The 22,715-nt window shown below is 37.5% G+C and overlaps 1 protein-coding gene across 1 annotated transcript in view; it reads left to right on the plus strand.

Annotated features, from left to right (window-relative positions):
* The window catches only part of LOC117403982 (anthrax toxin receptor 2-like), a 79,027-nt gene that overhangs the window by 2,111 nt on the left and 54,201 nt on the right, over window positions 1–22,715 (plus strand). Inside the window, exons 2-10 of the mRNA XM_058989704.1 lie at window positions 3,139–3,210; window positions 4,698–4,769; window positions 5,257–5,338; window positions 6,169–6,276; window positions 6,424–6,492; window positions 9,655–9,735; window positions 14,559–14,619; window positions 14,992–15,081; window positions 16,498–16,567. Coding sequence (XP_058845687.1) covers window positions 3,139–3,210; window positions 4,698–4,769; window positions 5,257–5,338; window positions 6,169–6,276; window positions 6,424–6,492; window positions 9,655–9,735; window positions 14,559–14,619; window positions 14,992–15,081; window positions 16,498–16,567 — 705 coding nt within the window. The remainder of the gene's footprint in view (window positions 1–3,138; window positions 3,211–4,697; window positions 4,770–5,256; window positions 5,339–6,168; window positions 6,277–6,423; window positions 6,493–9,654; window positions 9,736–14,558; window positions 14,620–14,991; window positions 15,082–16,497; window positions 16,568–22,715) is intronic.

Consider the following 22,715-nt stretch of genomic DNA (forward strand, 5'->3'; position numbering starts at 1 on the left):
TCTGCCTAGCACGGGAAGGGGCCAGGGAGGAGTAGGACTGGAACAGCAACTGATTGGCGGAGTTGTAACGATGTAGGGAAATGTGGGTTATTTAAAGGACAGCTTGCATGCTGTTCGGGATGGGCTATAGCGGGAGTGTATGAGAATCTACATATTGCTGTTGTGGTGCCAATAAAGAAAGTAGGGCTGGGACAATGCATCGATGCATCGAATCGTCTGCATAACCATCGATGGATACAATAAAAATACATTTTTAACAATGTAGAGAAAGCTTGGCTTACTTACGTGGAGAGAGCGCTAGAGAGAAAAAAAATCACAACCGAGTTACTGGGAATTAGTTTAATCTCCTATACTTATCTGTATCCCATGCAATTACAGTACTTTCTTAAAATAATACAAGATTAAAAGCAGTACTTAATTTGTGCCGCAGCGCAACCCCGGAACCTCTGGGCATGCAGAGTCATAGCGCCGGTACCTCTAGTTAAAAATCTCATAAAATGCTTTATTTTTAAAATCTCACACAGTTGCATTAAGTCTGCAAGTTGTTGCCTGCGCTCTAAAGATAGACAGTCCACTGCCACGTTTGTAGCTTACTTTAAATTACTTTACGATTTCAGCTTGAGTGCCTTTAAGTAAGATGACACTGGCTGCAACTCTATTGTCGTTTTTAATTTTATACACAAATAAGCTTACTTGATTTGAAAAACGTCATGAACGATATAAGCAACTTCTTACACTACTTGGTTTGATTAAATGAGTACACAACAAAATATGAAAGCTCAACATTAATTTGAACAAAGAACAACGACAATTTTTTTATGAAAAAAAAATATTGTAGCCTACTTCAAAAGGAACATTAGCCTGCTATATTATTAAACCAAAACAATAAAAATAATAATGATCTGGTTCTCTCTTGCCTTTTTCCATGAATATAATTTAATTAATAGAGAATAAAAGCATACTTAGATAACATCTACCTAGCCTAAGTTTAATTAATCGTTTTTGTAATCTACCAGCAGCTTCTGCTGCATACACATTGCCGATAATAGTGCAGACCGTGGGTCAAACCAATGTTCGTGTTGGGGTGCGTTTTTTTTTAAATCAATGTCGTCCTTCTGGAGTCCTCTGAATGCTTTTTAATTTGTTTGTTAAACCATTTTAATGCAAAACCATAGCAAAATATCGGCTCAACTTTGAGTCATGGGTCTTTTCGGTGATGTGCCAATCTGGGGATTCATAAGACCCGCACCACACCACTGCACCCCCAGACTGATGGGCTGATGGAGTGGTTCAGTCGGACCCTCACCACCCAGCTTGCTATTGCCACCACTTCCCACCAGAGGGACTGGGGCATTCAGCTGCCGCTGATCTTACTGGCTTGCCGCACAGCTGTGCAGGAGTCCACCAGCTGCACCTCCATGCTATTGTTGCTTGGCCATCCACCCGATACTATGGAGGACACCAACTGACCATATGCCTGGCACTTGCAGGACATGATGGACACCGCACATTGTTTTGCCCACAAAAGCGTCGCTATGACATTCGGGTTCGGGGACAGCACTTTCTTGCTGGGGAACTAGTCTGGGTTTACAGCCAGCCGGATTGTAAGCCAGCAGCCTACAGACGCCGGACCCCTTAACAGCCCAACTTGTTTGCCACTGCAGGCCGCGGTTGAGGGTACACTGGCTGCCACTTCTTTTCACAGGCCGCAACAATAGAGACGGCCGCCTCGCCATTTCAGGGACTCTGGACACCTCATCGTGGGGGGGTGGCGTGGTGTAGTGGCAAGCACAGACGGAACCTTTGCAGCCCCTCTGCATTGCGTTGCAGAGCTGTCAGGACACACCCTTAATTTTGCAAGACCCTGAACTCCTGCTTGCACTGTGCAGAACTGTGCTGGGACAGTGCATGGGGATTTCGCGGGAGCTGCCCCCATGGTAGTACACATGAGTGAAAACCTTAACATTGTTGCAGAGACTGGCTTCCCCATAGGAGTATATGGATACAACTTTGCACTGGAGTTGACCTCTCCCTAGCGCAGGAAGGGGCTGGGGGGGAGAAAGACTGGAACAGCCACTGATTGATAGGGAAATGTAGAGAAATGTGGACTATTTATAGAGCACCATGCATGCTGTTTGGGGTGGGATATAGAGGGAGTGTATAAGAATCTGCTTATTGCTGTTGTGCTGCCAATAAAGAGAGTTGCTCTTTGAATCACTAACCTGCTTCAAGCTCTTCATTCTTCATTCATTATATATTTGACATATTGTACAACTACTGAGCACACAATTGCAGAAAATAAACACATTACATACATATCACTGTAGGAATCTCACAGTTAAAGCACTTTTATTATGAATAAAAATGGATTATCAGCCTGCATGTAAACATATTTCTTCACCTTGACCTCAGATCTAATATGGCTGCTATATTGTAGTCATGCGACTTTATGGTTTTCGGATGATAGAGACCAAGTGCTTTTAGGCTTCAAATGTGGTGCAAAGCTGTATTCCAGTGCTACAATCCTCTTGTTCTACATATTATTAAGTTCATGGTGACCCATAAATGCTATATCCAATATATTAGTAACCTCTTGAAAAAATGTCATAATTACTATACACAAGTGTTTTTATGAGGTGTAGATCACAGATGCCGTCTTTTTACGATACTGACACTTGGTTGGTTGGGGTTATTAGGGATATATCTTGGTTACTATCAATATAAATTATTTTACACATTAAGTTATTACACGAAGCATAAACATTTTGCAGTTACTCAAAATGTATTGAAATTGGACCTGCTTTTGAAATGTATTAATTGTATTAATTGGGCAGCAGTGTGGAGTAGTGGTTAGGGCTCTGAACTCTTGACCAGAGGGTTGTTGGTTCAATCCCCAGTGGGGGACACTGCTGTTGTACCCTTGAGCAAGGTACTTTACCTAGATTGCTCCAGTAAAAACCCAACTGTATAAATGGGTAATTGTATGTAAAATAATGTGATATCTGTATAATGTGAAATGATGTATAATGTGATATCTTGTAACAATTGTAAGTCGCCCTGGATAAGGGCATCTGCTAAGAAAATAATAATAGTATCATAATGAAAGTTTTTTTTTTTTTTTTTTAAATGTTTTCTCAGATCTGGCAGTGTAGCAGACAACTGGGGAGAAATCTATGGATTTGTAGAGCAACTCACTCAAAGATTTGTAAGGTAAAGTTGTTGTGACCTAACAAGCATTTTATGGAATGTCACTGATGTTATCTTAAGCAGTGATTACATATTTTTGGAGTAGATGCTCAGACTTGTTCACAATTAACTAATCTGCAGAAGAAAATAGCAAATGGGCCATGTGGGAGTGGGTGGCACTGTGGGTTGAGTTGTTATTCCAACCATTTACATTGCAGGCTCTGTGTACATCCATATAGAGAGGATAGAACAAGGGGATTATATTTTTATGCTTACAAACTGTAGTAATAATAATTCAACAAAATCAAGGATTAGCACACTTTTCCAGTCTGTTAACTCAAAGCTTATACTTGTGAAACCTGCGATAGCTTCAGACTACAGAACTTAGAACATCAGATAGAATTGTGAGCTAAGTGTGGAGGAGGAAAGGAAAGTGTGCCATGTGTCTTGTGGGAGAAAATTAGCAGTACATATCCTTATGTTGCCTTGCCCAGCATCGTTAAGGCCAGAGAGAGAGAGCAGAATACTTGCAGAAAAAAACAACTTTAGTAGCAAAGGGAAAACAAGTTTGTAAGGTCTAAAGAAAAATGTGTTAAGGGTAATATGTTACCATTTTAACAGCTGGTGTTCCAATAGAGAGGATTAAGAATGCTGTAACGTGAGATATCATATCAGTATTTCTGTAATTCCTTATCATTATGATATTGCTTTGCTGGTTCTTTTCTGACGCGTCAATTAACAGTGTAACTTGTTTTCACAACCTTATGAGCGAATTCATTTTTTAAAATTGTTATTAATTGCAAAGCTGTACCAAATCACAAGAACATTTTTTTTTTCAATTATCTTTGTTTGGTTTGGATAACAAACTAACAAAGAGTTTTGTGGCGCTGGCACCAGTCTCAGAGTCTCTTAGCAAAGGTTCAGGTTGCATCTCACCCTAGATCCGCTATCTCTTTAACTTACGATGAGAATTATACAGTTTGCAGATGATGAACCACATGTTAAATAAAACATAACAAAAAAACAAAGAAAAAAAATTGTCACAAGAAAGAACTGTACATAACATGTACAAATTAAAAAAAAAAAAAAAAAAAGCTTTCCTGTTCCAAGAATTGAGTGACAAAAGTGTACTGTAATGATATATTTTAGGCTGCAACATCTATGAGTAAGCAAATGACTCTGCGCTCCTAACAACAACACCTTCGTCACTGCTGTTGATCAGATTAGTCGAGCCACCACTGGTATTGTTCAAGATGTGAAATTAAAGCATATATGGAAGCTACTTTAAATCAATGCCAGTACATTAGGTCTATAAACAAAAATGTTAATAATCAGATCTGGTACCTTTTTATTTATAAATGAACCCCTGGGTGGAGTGAATGTAAAAACCTGTCATGGAATTCCTTTTGGACTGTGCACACCTTTCTAATTGGTTATATAATAATAATAATAATAATAATAATAATAATAATAATAATAATAATAATAATAATAACTTTTTTTTTTTCCAGTCCAAGGATGAGGTTGTCCTTTATAGTGTTTTCATCAAAAGCTGAAACCATGATGCCTCTGACTGGAAACAGGTCTGTTCCCTGTTCTAGCCAATGAGCAACAATTTAATGTGTCATTTATTTTTTTCGAGGGGGGGTACATACATTTATTGCAGCATTGTTACAGAACAAAGTGTCTTGGTAGAGTTGATTTGTTCTTTTTACTTTGCATTTTATCTTTTTGATTCCTAGCACAGCATGAAAAGTACTATTTTTCCTTCTTTAGAAAAGCATACTTTTGTGCATCATTACTGATGTTTACCTCTGATACTAATGTGCTTTTTATGCCACCTTACCTTTATAATGTAATACTTAATTATGATTTATTAAAATGTATCAGGTTGTATTAAGCAAGGGAAAATACTATAATCTGTTTGTATTCATGGGAGTTGTATCTTTGGTATAGATTTCATTGGCTAGTTTCTTATCTGTTTCCAGGCTAACGCCTGTAGTTTTCAGCTTTGCCTTTTTAACTGGCAGACCTGGTTGTTTGATGGCTGTTCTGATTGTTGGTTTTCAGAGATGAAATTAACAAAGGGCTTGATAAATTGAGCAAAGTGATCCCTGCAGGTGAAACGTATATGCACGAAGGGATCAAACAGGTAAGCAAACCTACAATCTAGGAAATATTAAATAAACAAATAGATATACACCTCTGCTTGGATTTTTTTTCTATGATATATATATATATATATATATATATATATATATATATATATATATATATATTGTATTCAGCCGATGAAGGACTTGTAGTCCGAAAAGTCCTGATAATTGATTTGTAATTGATTATTCTACCTTTAAGTACCTGAAATATCCTTTTCTTTTTTCTTTTTTCTTATATATATAAAATCCCTTCAATGTAATGTTACTGGAATTGTATACAGTAGTTTTTTTTGCATTCTGTCCTTTGCCAATGCAGTGGCGCTACAGTAGTAACCCAGTGGTTCTGTTCTAAGGGCCATGGTAGTGCAAGACAGCTACAAAAATGTGTATGTGGATTGTTTTTGATAACCATTACTGATAGTGTCACAATGGTATGAACAAGTACACACTGGTAAACCATTACAGCACAGTATTACCATGTTAGTGTCCCACCATGTTCCACTGCATCATTCCATTGTGTTCATTGTGAAACGGATGCTGTGTTCAGTACATTTTTAGTTCCAGGGCTTTATCAACAGCAATTTACTCAACATACTGTATGTGCAGCTAAGCTCTCTGTATTCTTCTTATCATTAGACATACTGCACTTCTTCAGGTCAAATTAATTTATACAGGAAATAAAATCCAATTAAGTCATTTTCATTTGTCATCGTTAGGTTAGGCTGCTTCCCCTTCCTGCTGCACAGGACATCAAACAATCTGCAGTCCTGTAGTTTAATGTAATATAAATGTTTGATGTTTATTTGTTTTTATTGATATTTTGTAGGCACGGATACAGATAGAAAAGGAAGGGGGTTTGAAGACATCCAGTATTATTATTGCCCTTACGGATGGGATGCTGGTGGATTTGCTGCTGCCATATGCAATAGAAGAAGTAAGATCAATCTTTTCTGTGTGCAGTTACACATTTTTTAGAAGGGTTTATGAAACTAATAATAATAATAATAATAATAATAATAATAATAATAATAATAATAATAATAATAATATGATTCTTGTGTTTTATATTGTTTAATTGCAGGCGAAAAAGGCAAGAACCTTTGGTGCAAGAGTGTACTGCGTAGGAGTTAAAGATTTTGTTGAAGAGCAGGTAAGAGGTTTTGGGAGAACATTTAATGTAACACAGAAGAAAAAGAAATCTGATTTCAACGTTGTAAAATATGTTTTAGCTTTTAAATACAGTTAGAGAAAGTACAGAGCTGTCCGCTGTGACTTCACACCCCTCTTTATGTAATGTAGTAGTATACCTAAAAACTAAAATAAGCAAAAGTTTTTTATTTTACTGCTGAAAAAAAAGATTGATCTTGATTTAACAGCTCGAAATTAACGCTGGCTGTGCGGCAGTTGCCGTGGGAACTCTTCTGATTTGCCCCGATGCCCCACAAAATATATGTCTATTTCACGGTGTCACAAAGACGGCCGGAGTGGGTGGCGTCAGACCAGATGCAGGAAATAAATAAACAGAGAGATGTGGTTTGGTATAAGCTGGGCGCGTGATCGCGCTCAGCATTTAATAAACAGAAAATAAAAGGTTTTAAACACAAAAACACGGGACACGGCACTACACGCCAAAATAAAAAGACAAACAAAACGGACTACACAGTAAACAGACAGACAAACGAAACACGGTGAGTGAGACAGTTATTCACTTTATATTTACGTTCTTTCTTATTATTTAATTTCTCCTTCTCCACACTCGTTCTCCACTCACCGAACACCTAACCACGAGTGACTAAAAATGTGCCTATTTATACTGTTGTGCTGGGATTCAATTACTAATTAATTATTCACTTGAATCCCAGCACGTGAATTAATTCTGTGCAACCCCGTGCTCACATATTACATTTAACCAGCACGTGAAGTGATTTGTGCTCTCCTCGTGCCTAAATACAAATCTACACTTTAATACACGTGAAACACAGACCCGTTTATATCCCGTGTACCAATCTATACACCAACATTAACACACGCACGCAACACACAAATGCACACAGGGACGGGGCACATTGCCACACACGGCCATTCAGCTACAGCAAGTGGAGACACCTGTATTAGAAAGTGTTTGCAGACAAACAATAACATGATTACGTAATTTACATGGCTAAGTGTGGCGGAGTGTCCCGCCCCTGTGTATTATTATTTGTATTTTTGTTTGCGGCGCGGGTAAAAGCGCCGCGTCTTTTATTATTATATTTAAAAACCCCATGAGGATGCATGGCTGATCAGCTACTGATTATTTAACTAGCTGACAGTCATGCATCCTTACCAAACGCGTGCAGACTCTGGCCGAGGGGTAATAAGATAATTAACAACTAGTTAATCCCTCGGCCAGAGTATATAAACCCTCGGCCAGAGTATATAAATATTGGGGCAGCAGTGTGGAGTAGTGGTTAGGGCTCTGGACTCTTGACCGGAGGGTCGTGGGTTCAATCCCCGGTCAGGGACACTGCTGTTGTACCCTTGAGCAAGGTACTTTACCTAGATTGCTCCAGTAAAAACCCACCTGTATAAATGGGTAATTGTATGTAAAAATAATGTGATATCTTGTAACAATTGTAAGTCGCCCTGGATAAGGGCGTCTGCTAAGAAATAAATAAAAATAATAATAATAATAAACCTGCAGCTCTCTGCACTCGTGATTTCTGAGTTTAGTTTATGTTAAACTTAGGAGAATATATACTATTAAACAGTCCCTTACGGTCATGGAATTCCGCAAATCTGAAATTGATTGGTCTCTCCTTGTGCACTGAAATGTCTGTAAATGAAAAAGCAATCAGCAATAAGCAACCGACTTTACGTTCCTCCTATTTTGCCCTGGCTGAATGATACATTACATGAAGCTTAATTTAAAGGTGAAATGTTATTCTTTTGATTTATTACTACTCATTAACGCTATTTTTCATAGACTTTTCATTGACAAGTCATTGCTGCAGAATATAGTTTTCTCGTTGCAGATTTTAGGACATTTTACTGCAGATTTCCGTGGGGACTAATTAAAATTGAACAAAAACGGTCCTGTGGATTAGCGATGAAATTCTGGCTTCAGCACAGACTCATGTCCTCACAGGCTCGAATCAAGGCTGCTGGTTGACAAAACAAAACCAAAAAAAAACACCAGCATTTTCTGAATAAATAAATAGTTATTATTAAGTTAAACTGTGTTGTTTCTTTATGTGGCCAATAATTAGCTTTATATATGAATCCTCAGCAAAATTACATAACATCCTACACTTTGGCCTTGACTTAAGCTTAGTGGCCTTGGTGCCCTCTACAAATTTATTGAACTGAAGGCCATTTTGGCCTTGCCCTTTAGAGCCATGCAGCATTATTCATTTATTTTTGAATTCATAGGAAAAGTGAACTTCTTACACAGATGTTATCACAGTAGCTTGGGATATACTCATAAAAGCCTCTGGTTTTGGTTTAACATGGTTTCTATGTTCAGACTTTTGTTGTACCGTAAATCCTACCAAGTTCCTTTTTATTTCATATACTACAGTTGGGCAGCCACTTCCTTCCCTATGAATGTTTTCACTTGGCTCCTTCTCCAGTAGCTAAATAATTTTCAAAGAAGTGTCATTGGCTTCCTGAGGCGTTCGAAGAGAAGCTTTTACAATTTCAGCGTTTTGTTATTAGGCTCAGTTCATAACAAACACTACCAGCTTGGACAGATCGGAAATGCTGATTAGACCCCCTTATTTTTTGACATGCCAAGCAATACCACAGTTCACAAATTGGGAGAAAAACAGGTGTGAGTAATGAGAAGCAGCATATAACAGAAATGCTCTGTGTGATAGCAGACGGATGCAAACTGCCTCCATATGCGTAACTGAGGTTGTATCTTTGCAAATGCATATTTATATGATTTATTTTTTCCTCAAATTGAGGGTGGGAAATTTGGGCTTAAATTTTAAGGAATTCGGTATTTGTTATTTTTAGTCAAATAAGTACACTGCATTGTGTGTGTGTGTGTATATATATATATATATATATATATATATATATATATATATATATATATATATACACACACACACACACACAATCCCCCCCTTAGTAGACTAATACATGTATATATTAAATACATGTTCTTCATATCAAAATTGATATAAATGTAACTAAACTGTTAGCATCAGGCACCTTTACAAAGTGTAAATCAGAATACTCATTTGTTATCATCTTACCAAATCACCTGTGACAATGGAGTGGTTCTTATTCTGACCATGTAAAACTGTTATTTTCTTTTTCACAGCTTGCAGAGATTGCAGACACCAAAGACCAAGTCTTCCCTGTCAACGATGGATTTCATGCTCTTAAAGGCATAATTAATTCAGTATGTTCATAGTTATATTTAATACTATGTTGCTGAATGTAGTGCTTTGATAGCCTGTTTCAATTGAGCATTTATAATTGTGTAGATAATTCACTTTTTTTGTTGCCAGAAGTCTGTGTTTTACAGCTTTAGCATGGTTTTGTAGCCAACATAATTTTGGATGGAATCCATTTGTGTCTTTAGGTGTGGTCCAATTGGCTAACATAATGGTGTACATTTTTTTTAGGCTCCTGCAGTACCCACCATATAGTCGTCCCTTTTTCAGTCTTTATATATTTAAAATTCATAAAATAAACATTTGGATAAACTTTTTGGGCATTTTATTTTTGTAATCTGTAAAAATATAATATTCAGCAGTATTTTGGGTTTTGTGTTTCATTGAACTATTACCAACAGCTTATAAAATCCCATAAAAAAGAATTTAGGACTGAAAGTCAAACCTGACGACAGCAATTCTCAGGCTCATTTTCAATAGTGTACGCTGTTAGTAACAGATGTGAAAAAATACAGTAAAATGACCCAATTCTTTACTGTTTAATACTCAGCGAGTATGTTTTCCTGACACTATACTGTTTAATATTTAGACTCAAGTGTGAAAATACCAATTTTAGTGTTGTTTTGACTAATATAAAACTTGGACTACCTGATGTTAGTTTGGTTACGGTAGTCCAAGATTAGTGTTCATCAGGGTCTGTGAAACCACCTCTTAAAGTGTAGTTCTGTCTTTTGTGTGGTCTTTCTGTTTACACAAGTTTGCATTGTCTATTAGTTAAAATAGTCATAGCATATGTTTTCATTTGCATTTGCAACCCATATGGTTTTACATGGAATAAATTATGAAGCCCACATATGTGGCAAATATATATTTTTATATGTATTCACTTCCTGAAGAAGACCAGAGGAAGTGAGTGGGAGGAAATGCATTGAAAAATCTATGAGTGAAATATCAAAGTATTAGAAACTATCTGTCTATCTATCTGACACATTTAAAAATAGATACAACACACATGTCTGTAGCTCGAATGGAAAATAGGACTTGTTGAAGTTGAAAGTTTTTTTTAGGCTCAAAGCCCTAAGGTTTGAAATGTCCTTCCAAACCAATGCATGGAAATGTGTTATTTAATGGTACTATAGATGTTTGTATGTACTGTATGTCATTAAGCATCCATAACATGTTTAGTTTATATTAAGCAGTAGTATCGATGAATTGTGATGTTTTATTTACATGATATATCGTATTGTAATGGAGGTATGCATTGTTTGTATCACAGTACTTGACCAAAAGCACAACCTAGCTCACTGTAGTCCTCCAAGAAGTTTTTGAATGAAGAGCAAATGTTTTATAGTTGGTATGAGCACGTACTCGCCCCAACTCATTTAATTGTTGTATTTTTAACAAACTAGTCCTTCATTTAAGGATCTTTTTATGCATCATACAAGTAGCTATCAGGACCATCACATGTATCGTGATACATACTGTATCGCAACGTGAATGTCGTATTGTGACATTAGTGTATCCTTACGCTCATATTAAGCATGTGTCTCCTTTTTGCCCGTAATTTGCATTTAGTGTGTCTCTTACCTTTTATTTCCCTAGTGAGGGCTGCAGTTCTTCCAAAAAGCCTAAGAAAGCCTTTCTCTTAATACGGGTGCAAGACCTTTATCGTCTTATGGGATTTAAAGTTGTCTAAAAAAGCAGTTGATAATATTAACACATTGTTTTGATGGGAGTTGTTCCTTTTGGGGAAAAACTGTTGACTTCATGGCGTGTTTAGTTTAAAAACACTTGTGTTCTAAAGTCAGCATTCCATTTGGAGGTTTTGTAGCGTTTATATCTCATTTTAAAGGAGTCGCTAATCAGCACTGTTTCTTGATTTACGGGAAGCCGTAACATTTATAGAACATCTTGAAACTCTTTATTTACTAAATGAAATATAATAAAGAAATATATATGTCCATTTTCAAAATGTTAACTCCAAAAGAGAAAAAACACCTTTGTAATATAATTCAAGGAGGTGGTAGAATAAAAAGAAAAAGTTCTTAAAAGATTCCGTTCCACAGAGTAACCTCTTGGACATCATTCATCGGGACTGGAACATTCAGAAAACATATACCACGGAAGGTGGTTGTACTACTTGTAATATTGACTAATTTATCAGCAGTTGTGTTTCAAATATGTTTTTATTATAGTCCACTTCCAGTATTTTGGAGCTGATGACTCAATGAAATTCCCAAGTAGCCTCTCATATTGTATATTTTAAGCTAAAAAACCCCTTAAATGTAACTGTGTGGTAGAGCTACCGACAGTCAAGGCTTGAATAGCAGAGATTAGAGTTTCCCCACTATAAACAAAGAATAACTGCGCAGCTCAGGACTGACGTACCACAAGGACGATCTCTCTCTCTCTCTCTCTCTCTCTCTCTCTCTCTCTCTCTCTCTCTCTCTCTCTCTCTCACAAAGAATAACTGCACAGTTCAGGACTTATGTACCACAAAGGTGATATCTCTCTCTCTCTCTGTCTCTCACACACACACACACAGTTTTTTTGTTTTGATTTGTCAATTATTTTATGTACTGTATAAATCCTATAATATGCAATACAATAAAAAACTTGGCAGATAATATCTACAACAGAATTCGAGGTCAGTGGTCACTATGAAGAGCAAAATAACCTTCTGCAATTATTTGAATTGCTATCTATCAGCTGAACACTTGGGGCATTTTGGGACACAGCCTTCCAAGATAATGTTGATATGAAGTTGCCAAAATAGCAACTTCCTACATTATGTGCTTGCCAGCTTTCTGTGTGATAGTTTCCATTCGCTGTACTCTTATTTCTCACTTCACTGTGCTGCCAGTGATATTTCTGCTGAAAATGCTAGAGATACTACTGAGAAAGAAGTTAAATGAGAACAAAAATGTACTGCTTCATCTTTCCAGTTTTTATATTTGGCTGAAGCAGTAGTGGCAGGGTTATATGTTAGTTAGACAATTTGTTCCATTTTTTCAAACCAAGGTGCAGTGTTGAATAGGAATTTTCCAGACCTTATTAAAAACATATTGAAAAGAACATATATAATGTCAGATGTAGAGTACTGCGTGGCTGTTTGCTCGTTACTGAAAATGATCCAATAAAACAAGTCTATTTTGTCATTTATTAGTGCAAAACAGCTGACTAAATGCTTCTTTAAACATGTGTTTGTAAGCTAGGGATTTGAGGCAATCACTGAGCTATAAACCAAATGTTTATGAATAAAATAATAGTAAATGAAAATGCTTCTTGTAGCTGGTTAATTTTAACTCTACTGGGGAAACCACCCATATACTGTACTTACAAATATTTAACACTGTACTCGATCAACAAATAGATTGATGATCTTCAGAATTATTTTTTGGTGATACCACTGTCCTATATTGTAGGCCTGCTGTATAGATTGTTTGATTATCCTTAAAAAATAGTGCATATTGCTGCAAAGCTGAGTTTGATCTGCATTCCATTCAAGTGGTGTATATGTATTTAAGTACATGGTATTCTTTAAATATACAATCTGTTTCAGATTTGAATAGCTGAGAAATAAATAAACTGTAAAAGCCACAGTTCAAAAATCTGTTGAGAAGGAACAAGTTGCTGCAGTTGTCCTTTACCGTTGTGGAGTCAAGTTCAAATCATGTTTTGCCTGTAATGTATGGACTGTAATGTATGGAAGGCACAGTATGGTAGGTAAGTAATCTTTATGCTGCGTCTGTACTGTAGCAGTGCTGTGTAGCGCACGGCTGTTAAGGATTCTGCCCGATGTCGGTGAGTGGAAATGAGGAAATCTGCAGACAAGCCGGTTCTTTTGCTCGGTTGCGGTGTCCTTGGTCTCCAGTTTCTCCGTGTTACACATATATTGTGGAAAGAGGTCCATATTAAAGCAGGTTTAAGGGCTGTGGCATTTAGATCAGCCACTGTTTAAATAATTAGAATAGACTCCAATTCTCAATTCTCGACTATTAGCTAAAAGTTGTCACAACAATCACTGTTCTTATATGTATATATATATATATATATATATATATATATATATATATATATATATATATATATATATATATATATATATATATTTTTAATTTATAAATTAATTCTTAAATTTCTAAAATTAATTTGTAAGTTAATTTGTCAACTCTTACATTAAATGAGCTGTTTGGCAATTGAACTTTTTGGTTAGTTTCCATTTGCTTGTGTTTACACATAGCTTAATTGGCCAATAATTAATCAGTTTTTGTTGCATAGATGTGTACTTTTATAATGGTGCAGTGGGATCAATGTGTGACACTACTGTGGTGTGTGCCACAAAATTTGGTTCTGCATACTAAAAAACAGAGTTTGAAAATGTTTTCGATCAGAATCAACAGGCAACTGAGGAAAGTGCAAACAGGTGACCGTGTCAGCTGACAATGTTGTCACATGTTTATACTCACTATTTGTACTCTGGGCTCGCAGTGGGAAAATAAACTGATGGCTTTACAAGGCAAGATAAACACAAGCTGAACTTTTATCAGCCGAATATGAATAGTTCTATCTGCATCCGATCCGCCAGCCGCAAGGATGTGAAACAATCCCCGCGCATCCGCGGATATAAAGCAGACATCCGCGGATTTGCAGGGCTTTATTTATCAATACAATAAATAATCAGGACTTATCATTTCTAATTATAATACGTCATTTCACTATGTGTTATCCCCTGGGGAATCAAATGCATTCATTTTTTTAAACAAGCATTTTCGAAAGAGATACCAACGATTTCAGGGTACTCATGTGTTCTTGTCTTTCTGCACAGATTTTGAAACAGTCCTGCACTGAGATTTTAAGTGTTGAACCCTCAAGTGTGTGTGTCAATGGTAAGTCAGTAACATCAATGCTTAAGTAATGTATTAAGTTTTGTTGAACAAAAACGTGAGTATTTGAAGCTGAAGGTCAAGCGGAGCACAGAGTATGTGAAATATTTGCATTGGATCACACTCGCAGCATCCCAGCTTAAACAGATCTGTGCCAATGCTACATATTTGTTTTGCTAATTTCTGTACTTGCTGGTGGCCAACACCCTAAATCGGAGGTAGGTAAGCAGCATTGAAAAAAAATATATTCATAGGAGAGTGTCTTAGTAGAGTATATATGCATTTACTGTGCTTTAATACAGTTTTAACCACTCTGTGCCATACATTTTTATGTTTTACCACATTATACATTATACTGTTGTCTTTATTTTCCAGAGTCATTTTCAGTTGTTTTAAGAGGAAATGGCTTCAAACTTGGTCGAAACAGAGTCACTTGCACCTTTCTTGTCAATGGAAATACAATTAGTAAGTATTCAATGTTGTCTTCTTTAATAACAAAAATCATCCTCTTAGATTTATGAACAATAACAAAAGGGTGCAAAACCAGCCAAAACAATGATCACATTCACAGTTCCCTTTTTAGGGCTCACAGTTTTTCTTTTGTGTTATTAAAGCTGTTTACTTGACTGGATTTAGCACGAGTTTTTCCACTATCTTATGGGTCACAATAGAAAGCAAAAAACAAAACAAATTAAATATTTTAAATATATATGGATGGTCTTGAGTTAAAACAATAGGGTTCATGCTCCTCGGTGCTTGAGGGTAATATTCTGTATGAGGATGGAGGGGAAGCTGCTATTCTGTTCTCTTTGAAGCTCCTGTGTTTTTTAACATCAACAGACTTCATTCAATTAGAATGCATCTACAGTATAATTTGAGATAATGCCAAATCTCATATGATTTACAGTATTAAATGAATACTTAATACCCTCTTCATCTGCATACTGTTTATTTTGTATCTGTTTATTATCCTATGATATATGTTCTTAATCACAATGTATTATTGCTTTAGCATGATATTTAGCATGTTTCATAAGCATGTTTCAAAACCACTGTGTCAGGGGGCAGAAAATTACCAAAGCACACTCTAGTTTCTATACTGGCCTTATTACAGAAATACCACCTTGGGCCCATATAGCACAGGAGGATATCTAAGGGGACCTAAATAAAATGCATTATTGCTCAACTAAAACACTTTCATATACAAATATATTTTCCATAGAAATGGCAAACAGTGCGGGTGCTGTATTTTATTTATTTATTTATTTATTTATTTATTTATTTATTTTATTTTATTTTTGTATTTTTTAATTAAACCTTTCCCCATGTCACTCTAAATACTGTATATGGGTACAGGCACTTTTTGTTTTTGCCAGACATGGTATATAGTCAATTGTGTGTATTTTGAGCGCTGCATGTGACTTTACTAGATCAATGGTTGCCTGTGTTGCTATGCATTTTAGAGACACCAATAAAACGGATCTTCGGTATACACCCAAATGGGTGTGAGCTGAAATGGTTCATTGAGGGTTGGCATTGTGTAATTTTGGGCAAACGTAATCACAGCCTACTAAAACTGCAACCGTTGAAAGTGCTCGCTGTAATCTAAAAATCCCAGTCGACTGTGAATAAAACACATGAACTTGCACACACTGTATCAATTGTCAAAGAAACTGAAGATTATACTGCAGAGTTAATTTTAGAATATATTTTAAATCTTGATAACGCATGCCAGCCGAGTATCAGAATTTAATGTCCCTTTTACTTTTGAAACAACTGTTAAATATAATACATATATAATCTGGAAACAAGTTATTTTCCGATTGCATAACTGATTAACCAGTGCAGTCTAAGGAACTCATGCAATGCCTCATTTTCCAGATGAGAAGCCAAGTGAAGTGCTGGATAATTATCTGGTCTGTCCAGCGCCCACGCTACATGAAGTTGGACAGTAAGTACTCATTGAGATCCTCATACTGTAATTATAAATAACTGGACACTTTGGCAGGGCACTGTTGAAACTCCAGGGCTACAATTCATAGGGTTATGCACTGTGTTCTATATGTTATTTATCCCAAACAGGCATCCTTGTTTTACTGTAGTGGCTGCCATTGAACACAATGTCTGCTTTCATACAGTAGATGGGCCAATAGTAATTTTAAGGATTGCATTTGGTTTTGAATGTGATTCTATCTATTTACCGATCTAGCTAGTAAAATAGTGCAGAGTATAAATCAAGGAGGTTATGATGGGATTTTAGATTGGCTTGGTGAGACCATACTTGGATGGTCTCCACACTACAAAAAGGACATTGCGGCTTTGGAAAGACTGCAGAGAAGAGCAACTAGAATTATCCCTGTTTGCATTCACCATGAGCTACCTATCTCTGGGTATTCATTGGGGGGTGGGGGCACGAGGTGTGGCCATCATCGCCAGTTTAGCTTCCAGAAATGTTTCTTCTTATGTCAGCCAGCAGTGCTGGAATAGAACAGCTTAAGTATTAAGACACTTTCAACACAATTCGACACATTTGCTCTTTTTGACAAGCCCAGAACTGAATGGCAGAGATTAAGTCTTGATTGAGTTTTACTTGCAAAGGTACTAGGGGAAGCTCAAATGGTGCCTGTTAACACCATTCCTGACAGATAAATTACAGGCCTACTTTTACTTGTGTTTGCACTTTTGAGAGATGCTAACTGTTTTCTTAGCCACAACTTTCAGTTAAATTGTATAAACAATAAACCGTAATATTAAAGGGTGACATTGTAGACATGACATCATATTAGACTGTTGTTTCTTGCTAGTTTAATAATGCTTTTCTCCTTGCAAAAACAGTAAATATAAATGTACCACTCAGTTTTTATTTTTGGATCATCTGGCATTCGAGGGAGTTAACAGTAAATAAACAATACATTAGTCCTGTTTTTTTTATGCTAGTTTCAGTCCAAGGGTCACAGTCATTATTCTCTGGTAATGTGAGTTCCTAAACATGAATTGTGGTTGGTAACTCTACAGGGCCAGACCTGTAAGCATTTCCTCTGAACTTTAATGGGTCTGCCAAACAATTATTATATTTGAAACCAGCCCAGATGAAGATAGTCTTTGTGGGATCAGTGTTTATAACATCTTTTGATGTGTACTGTGCTTACAGAATGAAAGCATTTTTAGCTGTTATTTTATTGATATTTTGCTGTAATGTACTGCAGGGATGCATACAGTTCTTTATCTATAGTTTGCTTTTGCAATATGATATTCTAATAAAGACCATTAGCATTCTTAATAAGAATAAGGGATCAAAACAACAGTGTACTGTTAAAGCTACATTTTAAATGTACAGTCCCAAGATAAACGGGTGAAACTGTGCAATGAATTGTCATCTGGCTGACATGCAGAAACTGCTACAGTATTTGTTCCGTGTCTGTATGAGAGTTTTGGAATGCGCTTTCTCTCCCTTGTTATTTTACTTCCGAAGACAAGCACCTCAAAGGTTATGCAGTTCAACGATGAACTAAAAATGTTAAATCATCTAGGTGGCTGCCGTTTGAAGTGCTTGCTTAATTAACTTTTGGCTAGCAAACCCAACCCATTAAGTACTTGGTTAGCATGTGTGGAGAATAATTACATTAGGTACTGAGCTGCAGAGGATTTTAAAAGGATGTGCGACAGATGTGCTGAATGCTTTTCCTGCGCTTCCCTTTTAAATAATTCACTGCCACACTGGTGATAGTCCAGACTATCAACCCACATGCCACCTGCATAACGTCTGAGCAAAAACTTCTTTCACATTCCATCTGTCCTCATATCTGTGCCATCCTATGATAGGAAACATGCACCTTAAATTTGTTTGGTTTTTTGAGATTTTCCATGTATCCACCAAATCTGTGATAGTATATGCCTTGCATGGCATCATCTGTAGTGACAGATGGAAAATTAGCTTCCCTGTGCCCATTCCCACATAACGCTGCTTAGAAAGATGATGTGCATCAGTTATGTTCTGCTTGCATACCTACAATTCAAAAGCACCTACATTCTATGTATCTATCAGCTTACCTGTTCTGTATATATATATATATATATATATATATATATATATATATATATATAGTTTATATTCTGGTAGCTAAGGAACCCTTGACAACGTTGTTTGATGCTGTTTGCATCAATTAGTTATGAAACATGTTACAATTCCGTGCTACATAAGTCACAACTCTTTTTAAAGAGCGCCAACATTAATCAGTAAGGAAAGTAATTGCTAAACTACTGACTTAGTAACAAAGTAAACTGAAATCAAACATGTACACAGACTTCTATGGTATCAGGCACAGAATGGAGATAACATTATTGATTTTCTGTCTATAAACACTATTAGAGGAACGTCTGCCTTTGATATTACAGTGAAGGCACAGAACAGTGAGTTTGTTTTTGTTGCTTTCATTTGTTATGATGAACTGTCATTCATGTGCCATTCAGGTTTTGGGTCCATCCATATAAAAGCACATGCAGTTAGTAAATAAATAACCATCCATTAAAAAAAAGTATATTTTGGTGAAAAATAAAAACAAGTATTTATTTTGTATGAGTTTAAACACACACATTCTTGTTTTGTTGTACTGTATTGGCAGTAATATGCTAGCAATGATCATTCAGGGCTGTGTTAACCATTCTGTTCGTAAGGGCTAGGGTCTTTACTTATCAGTTCAGTAGACAAATGTTTCATATTTCGATAGGCACAAACATTTGTGTTGTGCAATAGTCATTTAGCTATCTAGGACACAAGTAAACCTATAGTTTACAGAGTTTCTTTTGCTTTCCAATTTGCCATGGCTCTTACAGTTATATAGTCAATGGCCTTGGTAGGTTTGTAGTAACTTTATACTGCAGCATTTTGTTCAACTCGCATTCAAAAAATGCATAGAGGACAGCAGCTTGACACCAAAAATCTATACTATAGCGCCGTCTTTGGCACAAGAATGTTTGTTTCCACAGAAGCTCAGTCCTCTTGCCACGGTGTGAAACCTGTGATTTTTAAGGTATTGACAATGTCGACCCAGGAGACTTTTTTGACCTGAAAAAAGTAACAAGGACCTGGGGTCACAAATGGAGATTAGATAAATTGGCATTCAGAACAGAAAATAGGAGGCACTTTTTTTACACAGAGAATTGTGAGGGTCTGGAACCAACTCCCCAGTAATGTTGTTGAAGCTGACACCCTGGGTTCCTTCAAGAAGCTGCTTGATGAGATTCTGGGATCAATAAACTACTAACAACCAAACAAGCAAGATGGGCCGAATGGCGTCCTCTCGTTTGTAAACTTTCTTATGCTCTTATGTTCTTTAGTCTGTCTACCACAGCACCATTAGCTGAAGATGTCAAAGTGCCCTACCCTCTTATCCATTCATGAGGATCACTTACTTAGATAGCAGCGATTCTGTTTTAGTTTCATGCTGCTATGTAATACACTATGAAATGGATGCCTTATGTGTTCAGTAGGGGAGGTTACAATATTTATATATACACACATATACTGCATTTGAGTCCTGGAGCTGCACTGTACCATAGGCATGTAATAGCCTTTCATGTGTTTTTTTTTTTTTTTATTCTAAAGGTTTAGGTCAAAGTTATAAATTATTTGATTTATAAGCCTGGAATTATAACCTAAAAATTGTGTAGGGATATATTTTAAACCCTGTGATGAGGGAATGAATTACATGGTTGACGTTTATGAGGGTGTGCTGGGAGCCATGCCGAACACCATGCAACCACAGTTTATTAAAAACAGCAAACCCATCATGTGGGTCATTTATAGTTATAGTTATTTGAGCACTATATTTATAGATATCAAAGCTGCATTAGGGGCAGTTCCATAGTGGAGGATCCTAAAATTACATTAAAAAATGAGTAAATTAACATCAGCTTGTGATTTCCGATTGACGTAGCGTTATACCACACAGTGTCTTTAGGGTCATTGCCATACGCTGTGTGAACAATACAGTGTGTATATATATAAAAATATACTGCAGCAGAACATGGGTTCAAGGACACATGTTAATAATGTAGTGTCTGAATGAGGTAAAATTGGCAAAAATAAAGAGGAAGCAGTAATGAGCTGTTAGTAAGACAGGCCGAGTGAGTGATGCTTGGCCAAGGATAGAGGCTCAATTCCGTAGCTCGGCTTAGGTGGGTTTAGGGAAGGCCCCGTTTAAATTAGGATAGAGAGAGATCCTGACCGATGAGCTGTCATTTTTTCGAGGATGGAGCTTGGTCGAAGGTAGTGTTCCTGAGGATCTGAAAACATAAAATTTGCTCTGCTCGGCAGAGGGGCCTCTCGGGACGATAGGAATAGCCCGATCGTAGGGCTGAAAGAAGAATATTAAAGGATTCCTTGCGTGGTCTGGTGCTGCCCTCGCAAGAGGCTCGGCTCGGCCTCCGAAGCCGGGACAAGGCTCCCGCAGGGAATCTGCAACTGAAATGGGTTAGTCTGGGACTGGGCACTAAGAGTGTAAAGCGGGCCATGTCCCGAGCGAAGGAAGGACAGCGCCTCACATGGTGAGGTAGAAAAGTACATGAGCTGTGAAAGGATAGTGTGGCCAGGGGTCCCCTCTGACTCACTCGGTGAGAACCCCCCTAGAGCCAGGACAAGGTATCATGGCGACCTGAGGTCGGGGGAGTGAATCCGCACTTACCCCCACAAAGGATGGACCCCTGGCTCCCCGCAGAGACCCTCACTGTGAGAATCGCGCCAGTGCATAACATAAAGGAAACAGCTGGAAAAGATGGGACAGGAAGGGACATACGAGACAAACTGGAGAGATTAAAATAATGTTAGTGTGGTATGGTTATGTGATTAACTGCCGCTCAGTGGAGAGGAAAAAAAAAACCTTCCTAGAAGGGAAAAACCTCTGGTGGCCCCGGCGGTCAGTTAGCCCCCACTCTGGGCATGCTAGCTAGTCTTTGATATCTATTGCTATGTCAGTAGGGGATGAACGGATGTATGAATCGACTGCTGCAGAGGACCAGCGCCCCATGCTCCTTGACCGGACGGAGATCGATGTTGGCTCTGGCTGCGGAAGTAGCTGCTCGATCCGAAATGATTGGGGAGAAAGCTGGTTCTGGGGGCGAGAGTGGTGAGACCATCCTATGTGTTAGTTGATACAGGATTGATCAACGGTTTGCTACCATCATGTCTGCTTGAAATGGAAAAGGTGAACTCACATTCAGAGATGTGGGTTTTATAACTACAGTCATTCTCCTAATGGTGGAACTCCTTAGCTCATAATCCAGACAGATTTCCAGTCTCATACCACATCTCTCACCATGTATTAATGTTTGTAGTATTTGAAAGGATGAGCGGACATACGATTAGATTGATGAAGAAGTCAAGCGGAAATGGCTGCCACGATCTGAGTATTGGAGGCAAGCTGGAGCGTTGGAAGCTCTGGAGGAGGACAGTTGTAGATTTAAGCGATAAACTAAAGCAACTTTTGCATGCTGCAACAGTGAGCAGATCTGAAGAGGGAGCCGAGATCTGCTGTAGTGAGGAGCGATTAAGAGTAGAGGACGGGATCTGCTGAGCAGTGCAGAGCTCTGAGGAAGTAAACGATGCAATGCTGTCAGTAGCGTGCTGTGGCCCAGCTGTAGAAAGCAGAGATCTGCTGAAGCAGTTATCTGCACTAGTGAATGGTGGACTGCCATTGATAGTGTGCTGTAGAGCACAGAGATCTGCTGAGATATTGGTCTTTGAGATATTGGTCTTTGAGTGTTAAGGCGGTTTAGATGGAGCCAAAGATGGGGCTGGCTTTGGGCAGAGATGAAGAATGCAAAGATCTGAGGCTGCTGTGAAACCTATTGATTTGATCAGGAGCAGTCTATGAGTGTATTGTCCATTGCAGGGTAGGAGGGCACCATTACTGAAACGTTGATAATAGTAGGACATGGTTTTCGTATCCAACATGTGTCTCACGTCGAAAGAAATATTAACTTCTGAAGTAAAACTGATCCTGATTTGAAAATACATGACTTTCGCAGTGAAAGAGGACCCTCTAAAATGTATAGAACTTGTGGTCTTATACTGCCATCTAGAGTTTATGATTAGAATAAAA

This window comes from Acipenser ruthenus, chromosome 2, assembly GCF_902713425.1.
Source record: "Acipenser ruthenus chromosome 2, fAciRut3.2 maternal haplotype, whole genome shotgun sequence".
In the NCBI taxonomy this organism is placed as follows: domain Eukaryota; kingdom Metazoa; phylum Chordata; class Actinopteri; order Acipenseriformes; family Acipenseridae; genus Acipenser; species Acipenser ruthenus.